The sequence below is a fragment of the Patella vulgata genome, chromosome 9, assembly GCF_932274485.2.
Source record: "Patella vulgata chromosome 9, xgPatVulg1.2, whole genome shotgun sequence".
Lineage (NCBI taxonomy): Eukaryota > Metazoa > Mollusca > Gastropoda > Patellidae > Patella > Patella vulgata.
This window is the reverse complement of record NC_065887.2, coordinates 41,544,632-41,558,669: the sequence shown is the minus strand read 5'-3', so window position 1 is coordinate 41,558,669 and position 14,038 is coordinate 41,544,632. Positions and strand designations below refer to the sequence as shown.

Sequence of the window (14,038 nt, the reverse complement as noted above, 5' to 3'; positions counted from 1 at the left end):
GTTTGGTGGAATCAATATATGTTTCAAGTACATTTACATGATCTTGCGATCAAAAAACAAAAGATTAGCATCTTCCAAAACTATTGGAATGTTGTAACGTATCTTGTTATGCATTGTCTAATTGTTTATGTTACTAGGAGCCGTAGCTGTTAATGAATTTATGAGATTCGCCAATGATAAAACAGGAGTCGCTAAATTGACTGGAAAAACCAAGTTTGTGTTTAATATGTTCAACAAATTCAAAATCCACTTTTGTTACTATATACCAACCAAAAGAGGTAAGGCCATTCTTCAAAATTTTGAATTCAAGTATTCACTCACAGCAGATACTTGGTATGGTGTTATATTATACTTGATTAACATACACAAACTACTATACAGTACAGTGGTGTATTATTATAATTAGTTAATGTACACCCCATACCATATTGTTGTGGTGTAGGCTAATATTATAATTAGTTAATGTACACCCATACCATATTGTTGTGATGTAGGCTAATATTATAATTAGTTAATGTACACCCCATACCATATTGTTGTGGTGTAGGCTAATATTATAATTAGTTAATGTACACCCATACCATATTCTTGTGGTGTAGGCTAATATTATAATTAGTTAATGTACACCCCATACCATATTGTTGTGGTGTAGGCTAATATTATAATTAGTTAATGTACACCCCATACCATATTGTTGTGGTGTAGGCTAATATTATAATTAGTTAATGTACACCCATACCATATTGTTGTGGTGTAGGCTAATATTATAATTAGTTAATGTACACCCCATACCATATTGTTGTGGTGTAGGCTAATATTATAATTAGTTAATGTACACCCCATACCATATTGTTGTGGTGTAGGCTAATATTATAATTAGTTAATGTACACCCCATACCATATTGTTGTGGTGTAGGCTAATATTATAATTAGTTAATGTACACCCCATACCATATTGTTGTGGCGTAATATTATAATTAGTTAATATAGACATCATACTATACTGTTGGGGTCCAATGTTATAAAATTAGTTAATTTAGACATCATACTATACTGTTGGGGCGTAATGTTATAAAATTAGTTAATTTAGACATCATACTATACTGTTGGGGCGTAATGTTATAAAATTAGTTAATTTAGACATCATACTATACTGTGATATTATAATTAGTTAATCTGATACTATAGTATAGTATACTGCACGTTGGTGTAGTATTATAATTAGTTAATATATTTAACAGATTGTGGTGGTGTGATATCGTTAAATGATGATACACCAGAAGTTACGTTCACATCACCAGGATACCCTTCATTATACGATGATGCAATGGAATGCAGCTGGTTAGTTAAGGTAAATATAGTTCACTGTAGGTCAACATTCCTAATCGTGAATCCTATTCATTAACAGCTACGGCTCCTATTAACATAAACAATTAGACAATGCATAACAAGATACGTTACAACATTCCAATAGTTTTGGAAGATGCTAATCTTTTGTATCATAACGCCAAATGTCAACTGGCGTGGTTTCGAATCCCCGGTTGTACGTGACAAGGAGTAGGGTCGCCTGTCCAACCTCGTTGGTTTTCTCCTGGTCCTCCGGTTTCCTCCCACTGCTAAAGGCCCCTACGCTCAAGCGAATTATTGAAATTAATATTAAACCATATGTTAGTCCCGAAATGACATAGTTTGTGTCGAGTGGACGTTAAACTCTCTCTCTCTCTCTCTCTCTCTCTGACTCTCTCTCTCTCGCTATAATATACTTAATTTCTTACCAAATATTATGTGCATGTATACAATAAAAATATCATTTATATAATTTAATATACTGCAGTTCAGATAGACGGAATGCAATATTACTATTTATTTGTTTTACTAGGGACCAACAAATAGTAATGTTGTGTTGAAGTTTGAAGATTTTGACTTTGAATCTGGAGAAAAACGATGTAAGGATAGCCTTGAGATCAGATACAATCAGATTGGTCAAACAGGATTCAAGTACGTTCTATTTTACACCTCCATGAGGGTCGTGCTGACTGTTTATTTTACATGAGAAACAAAATCATGTGTGTGAGGGGGGGGGGAGGGACAAAACCCTAATATTTATATCGTAATGCGCCATCCGATTAATTATTAGCTGTGTGAAACATGGTTGAGTCGATTTGTAGCATATCTGAGCCAAGTTGTATGTTTGACACTGGTTGAGCAAGATGGATACCGTGATAAACTACATTGCCAACATGTTATTGCACCCACTTCACTTGTCCCCTCCCCACCTCAACCCTCGTCCGTTCAAATATTTTATTTAAGACAACATTTCTCTCCCCTACCCCTATACTCGTCCTTTTCTCTCTCCCCTACCCCTATACTCATTCTTTTCTCTCTCTCTCCCCTACTCCTATACTCGTCCTTTTCTCTCCCTACCCCTAGACTAGTCCGGTTCTCTCCCTACCCCTATACTAGTCCGTTTCTCTCCCTACCCCTATACTAGTCCGTTTCTCTCCCCTACCCCTATACTCGTCCGTTTCGTCACCAGTTCTAGAAATGAGAGATAAGGTAAGAACTACTACGTCTTGTTTTAGATTCAACCTGTCACCGTATTCATCATAATTACTCAATATTCCACGCTACCCAGTACATCTTTATTACTCAATATTCCATTTTTTAGGTTCTGTGGAGATAAGTTTGATAAAAATATCCGGAGTATCAATAATTTTATAGTGTTGGATATGAAAACAGATATGGGAGGAAGACGGAAGGGTTTTAAAGCACGTGTTACACTTGTTAGACGTAAGTAAAGAGAGAGAGAGAGAGAGAGAGAGAGATAGAGAGAGGTGGGGTTTAAGTCCACTTGTCCTTTCTGAACTAACATATTTTTCATTTTATTTAAATAATTCGCTTGCGCTTATAGATCTGTAGGTGTGGGGGGAACCGGGGGGACCCGTAGAAACGAAAGATCCCTTGGCAGATGGAATTCGGTATAGTAGTAGGCCGAAACGACGCTGTTCGGGAAAAAGTCCCCTGTAGCACACTGTATGGTGTATGCCCGTCTTCATTAGCAGAACAGTAGGACTTTAAATATCATTTCATTTCATGACTTAAAATATGCATGTAGCTAGAAAATTGATATTGATATTCTTAATGATATATAATATAACATTCTTATGTTTAGATGTGTTATATAATATATTATGATGGTTCCGTGTCTTATTATAGCTAAAGATATGTGTTATAATGCTATATAATTGCTGTGTTATATAATATTATTCCGTGTTTTTTGTATAGCTGAAGATATGTGTTATACTGTGAGTGATAGAGGCCAGACTTATCGTGGTAAAGTGAATTATGACCGTGATTTTAGATCGTGTATACCCTGGCGAAAAACAACTAATTGTCCACATCATCAATATCAATCAGAGTAAGCAGGTTTAGTAAATCTTATTGCTCTTATTAGTATATTACTATTTTATATTATTAGTAGTATATTACTGTTTTATATTATTATTAGTATATTACTATTTTATATTATTAGTATATAACTATTTTATATTATTAGTAGTATATTACTGTTTTATATTATTAGTAGTATATTACTGTTTTATATTATTAGTAGTGTATGACTATTTTATATTATTAGTATATTACTATTTTATATTATTAGTAGTATATTACTGTTTTATATTATTAGTATATTACTATTTTATATTATTAGTATATAACTATTTTATATTATTAGTAGTATATTACTATTTTATATTATTAGTAGTATATTACTGTTTTATATTATTAGTAGTGTATGACTATTTTATATTATTAGTATATTACTATTTTATATTATTAGTAGTATATTACTGTTTTATATTATTAGTATATTACTATTTTATATTATTAATAGTATATTACTATTTTATATTATTAGTAGTATATTACTGTTTTATATTATTAGTATATTACTATTTTATATTATTAGTATATCACTATTTTATATTATTAGTATATTACTATTTTATATTATTAATATATAACTATTTTATAATATTAGTAAGGTATGACTATTTTATATTATTAGTATATTACTATTTTATATTATTAGTAGTATATTACTGTTTTATATTATTAGTATATTACTATTTTATATTATTAGTAGTATATTACTGTTTTATATTATTAGTAGTATATGACTATTTTATATTATTAGTATATTACTATTTTATATTATTAGTAGTATATTACTGTTTTATATTATTAGTATATTACTATTTTATATTATTAATAGTATATTACTATTTTATATTATTAGTAGTATATTACTGTTTTATATTATTAGTATATTACTATTTTATATTATTAATATATTACTATTTTATGTTATTAATATATTACTATTTTATGTTATTAATATATTACTATTTTATACTATTGGTATATGACTATACTATTGGTATATGACTATACTATTGGTATATGACTATTTTATAATATTAATATATTATTATTTTATATTATGACAAATTAATTAGTTTGAATATGTTTTTAGTCCATATATACATTAAATTACCCAGTTTGTACGCGGGAATGTATCTTTAAGTTGATCTATGTTCTTATGCCCTTATTGGTGTCCTCCCATTTCGCCTATGTCCCATTTCGACCACAGCTTATAACAACATATTATATGGTCTGGTGGTTTTATTATCCTACGTATATACCCTGTCTATAGCTAATAGATTCTTCCATAAAACATCCCATTTAGGCTACAGCGTTTAACAGATTATACCAAAACAAACAGAAAAAGGAATGAACAGTAGTCCAAATATAATATTTACAAAGCACTGATAATCCAAACAGTAGTCCAGATATAATATTTACAAAGCACTGATAGTCCAAACAGTAGTCCAAATATAATATTTACAAAGCAATGTTAGTCCAAACAGTAGTCCAAATATAATATTTACAAAGCAATGTTAGTCCAAACAGTAGTCCAGATATAATATTTACAAAGCACTGGTTCCATTGTCTATTTCCTTGTAGCACTAGTAGTCCAAATATAACATAATAGTTGATATTTTTGCTCTGATGTTCAAGAAAACAAGCCATAATATATATAATATATATTGAATAAGCTATTTTAAAAATAATCATTACCTTAATAATTAGATCTCTTAATAGGCGGAACAGTTCATTGCTGATTAGATGGGGGTCAGGATTTTAGTGGTAATAAAATTTGTAGTCGAAATGGGGTGTAGTCGAAACGGGAATGAATCTCTTATTTATGTTAATTATTTTGTTTTGCTTTTTTTTTTCAGACAAACTGGCGCACCATTAGAAGATAATTACTGTAGAAATCCTGATCATACGTTCACACCTTGGTGTTATATACTAAACTCAGAAGGCGAATGTGAACGAAATTACTGTGATGCTTGTGGACTGGGTAAATTTATTATTCTCTATGTAGGAAGTATATAACGTACATGTAGCTAACAGTATTTTATTCCTCTTAACGTTCGGGATAATTTTTGTTATTCACTTTTTTGGATTTTCCTTTTTGTAGTTTTGTCTATTTTGCTCTATGTTTTGTTGGATAGTAGAAGTAATGTGACTGGATGATTTTTGATTCAGTTTCGGATGTTAATTAAAGCAAAAGTAGTGATTTATTTACATTTGAGTGAATTGTTTTGTCACGTGGATATTAGTTGCACAGATAGAGCCAATATGGAGGTAACTGTCATGTTCAACAACCGACACTTTAAGCTAAAATTGAAGCTATATTTCTACTTTCACTTTTTTTTCGAAACGACCAGCACCTGCCCGGCCACTAATCGAAATGGCAGCTCAGATGAGAAGTATTCAATATTTTAATTTGATAGTAAACAATGTTGTTAAACTTCTTCCCTGAACAATCCTTATCTTCATTTACCAGTTTTTGTAAATATTTTATTAATTTCATATTTGTAGAAGATGCATATGATAAAGTGAGGAATTGTAAGAAACTGAAAGAAGAAGGTTTCTGTTCAAAACCGAAAGAAGAGGTTTTACCAAAATGTGCGAAAACATGTTCAGCTGCAGCATCAAAGGAAAAATCAAGTTAGAAAGTTACTGTTTAATTTAACTTTTATACTTTATATTAAATTATATTTTCTGGAAACTCATCCCGAGGTTAACTTAAACAATACAGCTCCGGATTCTGATGACCAGGTCCAAACCATTGCCATAGTTACATACAAATAGTGTATGCTTATTCTGTTTTGATCCCCTAATACCCCTTACACTATTTTGTATCACTTCAGATCATAAGGTGTCCCCGAGTCATGTGACATGGTTTCGATCGCAAGATTGTACGTGACAAGGAATGGGTTGCCCGTCCAACCTCATGGCTTTTCTGCGTGCCCCCCGTTTCCTCATATTGCTACAAACTCCTACGTGCCAGGGAATTATTGAAATCAAATTGCATCATGTTGTTAGTCCAAACTAATGTTAAAGATACTTTATGGGAGATTATATAATAGTTAAAACCTAGATAATGTAAAGGGAATGTACTGAAAATTTCAGTCAAATTGATCCACTCTGTACCGATAATTTAGCGATTGAATTTTCGGCCTAGCCTCGATCATCTTTACTAAAATCGGTACGATACAAAACAGTCTCGATTATACATTTCATGATTAAATCATGAATGAAAGTTGAGCAGCAAATCGGATCCTAATCCAGTAAATATTGCAGGATAGCAATGATATCGAGAGTTGATTATGGTTTGGGTACGTTAATTAATGTCAAATTATTAATTTAGATAACATTTTAGGCCTAAAGAAAGGCCTGCAATAGGCAGATTTGGCTCTTGGATAATGTATGTTTAATTCGTTATCAATCCCAATGTACGAGTTCAAGCAGTTGCTATCAGTTGCAAACTATATTATTGTGAAGGATACATCTCTGATATGAATACCAGTCCAAACATGGTTCAGTTCCGGTCAGTATTGACAAAGATATGTTGAATTGAAATTTCATCGATCTATGCCGCTCGCTATGTATTAAACCTCCCGTCATTTTCCACAAACATTTATTGGTAGGCCTGGTGAATCTAAGTCGGTACATTATCTAATGTTGGCATTTTGATTTGTTTTTCTTAATCAAATGTTAAATGAGGGAGAGGGAGAAAAATGGGATTTAACGTCCACTCGACACAAACTAGGTCATTTCTGGACTAACATGATTTTAATTTTTTTTATTTCAATAATTCGCTTGCACGTAGGGGTCTTTAGCAGTGGGACGAAACCGGAGGACCCGGAGAAAACCCACGAGGTTGGAGAGGCGACCCTTATCCTTGTCGCGTACAACCGGGGATTCGAAACCACGCCAGTTGGCTCAATGACAAGCCTTATGATACAGCGCGCACGTGCTAACCATTCGGCCATCCAACTCCCCCAAAAATGTTAAATAATCAATTTGGGTACATATTAGTGTGGATTAAGCCCTGATGAATTTGATATTTTAGCGAAAAATTAAATAACGAATCGTTACTTTAATGGGTTTTTTTTTATGTTTTCCAGTAACTATGGTAAAATGTCCAGCACCGGAAAAATTAGCAGATTCAGATCTTGTCGGCGAACTTAAATCTTCATATTCTGTTGGTGACACAGTTAAATATCAGTGTAAAACCGGAAATGAAACTCATATTATATCTTGTTTATCTGACGGAAGTTGGTCACCTGGGAAATATGTCTGTGGAGGTAAATTAATCTTGTATCCACATTATGCAAGGCGTAGGAGGTATTTGATCCACTTTATGTAAAACGTGCGATGTCTTGGAGTCACGTTAATTCGGAAGTACGAAGTCTTGGATCTACATTATGTAAGGCGTAAGAGGTCTTTGATCCACTTTATGCAAAACGTACGAAGTCTTGAAGTCACGTTAATTAGGAAGTACGGACTGTTGGATCTACATTACGAGGTCTTGGATTCACGTTATGTAAGACGTACGAGGTCTTTGACCCACGTTATGTAAAACGTACGAAGTCTTGAAGTCATGCTAATTAGGAAGTACGAAGTGTTGGATCTACATTATGTAAGACGTACAACGTTAGAGGTCTTGGATTCACATTATTTAAGTCGCACGAGGTCTTCGATCCACATTATGTAAGACGTACGACGTCTCGGGTTAACATTATGTAAGACGTACGACGTCTCGGGTTAACACTATGTAAGACGTACGAGATCATGGATTCACATTTTATTTAAGACGTAAGAAGTCTTGGATCAATATTATTTAAGACGTATAAAGTAACCGTATTCCCACAGAACAAGTCCGTCTACCGTTCGTTGTACGAATTGTCATTAAACTGTAATTTCATAATAAATTTCTTTTAAATTGACATGCAAGCCATGGAGAGAACGTGACTGGGATGTCCAAGTCTATGAATGTTTTCTGTTATACCTTCGAATACCGGAAGTATAATCTTCTTCTGTTGTATATCGATGTAGTATTTGGACACAAAATACATATTATTACGTTGCATAGCGCTCGCATTAAAGGCTTAATCTCACCGATAATTGATTGATGATTGCTTGTCAATCTTTTGTAGAGTAACGGCAAGATTTTACAATGTTATTTCAATGCCAATCGTGTGACGGAACCGCTGATTGATATCACAATTCGTAATATTCAGAATACGGAACATTCCGGACTGACAATCGAGCATCCTCATTATGATCTGTGCGAGCGAACGATAATTATATTAAAATTAAATATATATAATATAGTTCCGAAATATCATGTTTAGATGATTCTCAAATGATTCGACATTGACAAACAACACTGGCCCAGATTTTCCGGCGTGGATCCCCCTTGTCAGTGATGCAGGACAGAGGGCCTGACAAGGACAGCTGTCTAGTCGTTCGGATGGGACGAAAAACCGAGGTCCCGTGTACATATTGGCGTGCACGTAAAAGATCCCTTGACAGCTGGAATTCGATACAAGAGTAGGCCATAGTGCTTCTGTCGGGACAAAATTTCCCTCATAGCACACTGTATGGCGTATGTCCGTCTTCATTAGCCCAGTTCGGAGCAGAACAGTATGAAGTTAAACCCCATTTCATTTCATTTCATTGACAAAGTAACTAACGACGACTTACTCTTCAATTCAGCTTGTTCTACTGGCTGGCTAGCATCGGGTGGAGTTTGTTTAAAATACTTTTCACAACCCTTGACCTTTGTCATGGCAACACAATTCTGTCAACAATATGGCGGATCTGTAGCAGATGCCAAGACGAAAGAACAGATGGAGTTTCTAGTCTCCATAAGGTTAGTATTAATGCGTATGAATAGTGTTTAGTCTCCGTGGTGTTGATACTATATTATAATACTCTCTCTCGCTCTCGCTCTCTCTCTCTCTCTCTCTCTCGCTCTCGCTCTCTCTCTCTCTGTACTATAGGTATTCTGGGTATTCAAACGTATTCAGATCCAATTAATATCACAGACTAACGATTGCATCAGAGTTGATTATGGTCTTGACAAATTAATAAATGTCTGATAAATAATTTAGATACCATTTAAGACCTAAAGAAAGACAGGCAATAGGAAGATTTTACTCTGCATAATGCATGTTTAAGCAGGTGATTCCCCTCTTTTATCTTCTGACGTTTCTTCATTCCAGAACTAAAACTTTTACGATGTGGATCGGCTTGAATGATATTAAAGAAGAGGGAAAATTCGTCTGGTCAGACGAGACACCTTTAGTCTGGAACAATTGGTCTAAAGGTAAGTGGGGTTTAGTTGGATGTTAGATTTTAGTGCTTTGTTCTACTATCTTCGCCATTACTAGAATATTAAGATAAAAGACGATATCATTTACTGATCATTAAAATAAATGTCCCTTTATCTTATGTGATGCAATATTAACTTGTGGCGGTTATATTTCTTAGGTTACCCAATATGCCACAGCTTTCTCACTTTACATAGACAAAAGTAGAGCTCAGTTTAAAGTCCACGGTTCAATAAATTTGAGATTGTTAGACATGATTTGTCTTATCATAGTTTCTAATTCGTTCTGACATCGTTTAAACCATTACAATTGAAATCTGTTGCGCAACATCATGTTACCGGTTGTGCGTCGTATATTTATAGGGGTAATCCGCTTCCATTTAGATACATATAAAATATGGAATTGGATTGATTTCATGAGCTCGTTGTTTTGAAGGATTCAGCAAAGTGGTCAAATTAACACTGTCGCCCCATCGCCATTATTATTATTATTATTATTGTTCGATTTATATAGCGCTTCATTACACACGAGTGTTTCAAAGCGCATCAAATCACTGATCAAACCATTTTAACAATTTTGTTTGACCATACTCAAAACGGTTCTGGTATTTGTTATATGTAAATTATGTTTGTATTTTCAGGCTCACCTAACAATAATTATAATATGGAAGATTGTGTTATAATGTATGGCGAACAACTTGATAATACATGGAATGATCATCCTTGTCGTTCAAAGTTCTACCAGTACTCCTTCACGTGTCAGAACAAACCTTCTAGTTAGTATTTCTGTAGATATAATTTATATGGGGAGCAGAACGGGTCATATTACAACAAACACTAATAAAACATAATATGGAGAGAAGAAATGGTATTTTATTGTATTTTATGGTATTTAATAGTTTATTGTATTTGGTATTAAATGGTGTTTGATATTTTATTGTATTTTATGGTATTTAATAGTTTACTGTATTTAGTATTAAATGGTATTTGATATTTTATTGTATTTTATGGTATTTTAGAACGAATATTATGTGTTAATCGCCGTGAAGACTGTAAGAAGTTATTACAGGCCGATCCTAAAATGTGTGTCTCAAGACGAGATTTCAGTAGTGAAAACTGTGCTGCCGACTGTGGTATTTGTAAAACAAGCCAAGGTAAGATAACTCTCGGCTGTCCTGTTGTGTGGAAGCAATCATATCAACAAGCAAGCAGGACTGCTGTAGCTAATCGAAGATCAACAATAATTTATACAGTTCCTGTCGTTTGAAGAATGGGATAAGAGAAAACGATAAAAATAGAAAAGTCCGTGCATCACCATGTTTTTATTAGGCATAGAATGAATAAAACAAGGTAATGTACAGACTATTTTTATTTTTCTCGTTTTCCCTCATCTAGTGACATTCAATCACTTTTTTGAATTATCAGATATCCTCTCACAGCCTCACATAACAACTTTTGGTCTTCGAAGGAATTATTAGTGAGCAGAAATTCGCCCGTGTATCTGGTATCACGCGTTACTTCTGTCAGTTATATAGAAGGATGACTCGTGTTTTCCTTTTGCGTTCGTCACTTACCTTTCTTGAATGCTTCATAACGTATCTATCGTAGCAATGATCTCTGTGTTAAAATTATATTTGGAACGTGTTTAACCAGTTCTATCACATATTTGATAATGACTGACACAATTGTCCTTTAAGCGAACGGTCAACATTATTATTTGATATTTTATGGTATTTGATATTTTATTGTTTTTGTTATTTTATTGTTTTTGATATTTATGGTATTGGATATTTTATGTTATTTGATCTTTTATGGTATTTTTGATATTTTATTGTATTTTATGGTCAACAATATTATTATTAAGCTTTCATATGTAATAAGTATTATTATTATTATTATTAGAAGTTAAATCGTGTGATGTAGTAGCTGCAACACCTAATGTTATATTGGAGACGCAAGAAAAACAGATACCAACAGGTCACGTGGTGAGATATAAATGTCAATCAGGATTTGTTCAAGATGGCGGCGACAAGGTTCGGTCATGTATGGTAGACAAGTCGCTGTCAGGCAAACCACTAGTTTGTAAATGTAAGTAATCTCGGTAATAATAGACAGGTTCGGATGCACTCCCAGATGGAGAATGAGGACGAGGTGGTTGCCTTTTTGCATGCTACGTCATCAGTTCCCAGGGGCTTCCCCCACGGCAGTAGACGTACTCGCTCGTGAACACGTCTTGGACTCTCTGCAGTCGTAACTGAATTCCGTGGTGGTTTAATTCTGTTTTAGACAATCTTGTTCATAACTATTCCGAAACATATCCCTTTTGAATATACCAGCCTTTGTTAGGCACTGTTTGACTCTTCGAATAAAAGCGAAATGATAGAACGAATCGATACTTTCAAACAGTGCACTTTATGCTCGATTCAATTTTAATGAAATGTGTTTATGGTTTACTTATTTCGTTTATGGCTACTAAATTTTATTTTGTAGACTTTATACCTGACATTAAATGAGATGGACGCTGGTGGACACAGATGGACGTTGATTAGGATGACCGTCAAAACACTGTTATCACGATGAACTGACCATCGCGCTTCACCTCGTTCTCATTCCCGGAACGCATAGGAACCTGTCTAATGATTTCCTACGTGAAATTCATATTTATTAAATTCCTACCCTCGTGTTTTTTGTCCCATACGAACAACTATAAGTTGTCCCTTGTCAACCCTCAGTCCTGCACCACTAGACTAGACACATGTCCTTGTCAGGCCCTCCCCGTCCTGGACCGCTGAAAAGAGGAACTTTCTTGGACAATACCGGGAGGGATCCCGCGAGCTCCAGCTAGCGAGCCAGCGTATTCCCCCCCCCCTTAGCCAAGATGGCTCCACTAGTGGCAGTGGTAGAATTGACACAGCAGTATTACTATAAGTTAAAGAGGCACTGCTATTAATCCGCATAATTGATACGTTTTTATATATTTCTATGATTTCAGCATCAGAAAACGTGATAGAGCCTAGCAACAATGTACAACTTCATCGATTTACACGTATTGGTAACCAATGTCAAATGTATACCTCTAGCAACGATAACTTCCGGATTAAACGATCAGGGGAGATAATGAAGTGGGAATTCTATTCTCTCTATCCTGGTCAGGCGGCTTTAGTTGTGTTTAGACCAACAAATGATAAATTTCAGTAAGTTTATAAAGTTTAGATTCGTAATTCTTAATAATAGAATGGCTATTTTTGTATTTTGCGAATGCGGAAATACCAACAATTTCTTATTTTTTGAATTTCCTATTTAAAATTAAGTTTTCGATTAAAAATTCAAATTTTAAGTAGGAAATCCAAAAAGCAAGAAGTAGTTCGTAGTTCAGCGGGGGGGGGGGGGGCGAATAGTTAGCCCCTGCGAGCTGTATCATACGGTCTGTTATTGAGTCAACTGGCGGGGATTCGATTCCCTGGTTGTACGTGACAAGGCGTAGGTCGCCTGTCCAACCTTGTGGATTTTCTCCGGGTCCCCCGGTTTCCTCCCACTACTTAAAACTTAAGACCCCTACGCGCAAGCAAATTATTGAAATAAAATTGAACCAGTTTGTGTCGCGTGGACGTTAAACCCAATTTCTCTTTCGGAGTTCAGCTTTCGTATTATGTTAATATATGGTTAATGCATATCTCTTTGGTTAATGTATATCGTTAACGTTTGTATTTTAGATTCCAAGTTATAGGTATAAACCAACTGGTAAAGTCATCCGATGATAGTTTACAAACACTTGCCATACCCCCTAACGAGAGGATTAAAGTTCAGCCAAATGATCAGATTGGTATCTGGTATGCGTATAAACGGGCTGGAATTCCATTTGTATACTGTGACGGAACTGAGCACCCAGAGGCTGATAATACACTACAGTTGAAGGGTTACATGTGTAACCCCAACCATCTACAAGTTGACAAGGTTTACAGTTTTAACCAGAGAAGGGTCCTGTGTAGAATATTTTCACTTAGAGCACAAATTGGACCTGCAAGTTAATATAAAATAATTATCGCCTGTTAATGTTAATTTGTTGATGGCAAATGAACATTTAAATTAAAATATGTGTAGATTTAATCAAATGTGTAGATTTAGTTTTCAATAGCCGACAGTTGAAGCAAGGGCTGAGATTAAACACTGTAAATTAAATCAGGAGACAGATTGAGTAGATTCAAGTTACAGTATAAACACCACGACTAGACAGCTGCCATTGTCAGACCCTCCGTCCTGCATCACTGACAAGGTGGAAACACG

At 34.3% G+C, this 14,038-nt stretch overlaps 1 protein-coding gene across 1 annotated transcript; it reads left to right on the top strand.

Moving 5' to 3' along the window:
* Window positions 1-2,674: 2,674 nt before the first annotated feature.
* On the top strand, window positions 2,675-13,819 carry LOC126832272 (uncharacterized). The gene is made up of 12 exons (XM_050562990.1): window positions 2,675-2,790; window positions 3,286-3,418; window positions 5,304-5,428; window positions 5,953-6,081; window positions 7,545-7,724; window positions 9,139-9,295; window positions 9,648-9,751; window positions 10,396-10,530; window positions 10,774-10,908; window positions 11,657-11,842; window positions 12,747-12,948; window positions 13,468-13,819. The coding sequence occupies exons 1-12, from the start codon at window positions 2,730-2,732 to the stop codon at window positions 13,781-13,783; spliced, it is 1,863 nt and encodes a 620-aa protein (XP_050418947.1). The 5' UTR covers window positions 2,675-2,729; the 3' UTR covers window positions 13,784-13,819.
* The last annotated feature ends 219 nt before the right edge of the window (window positions 13,820-14,038 follow it).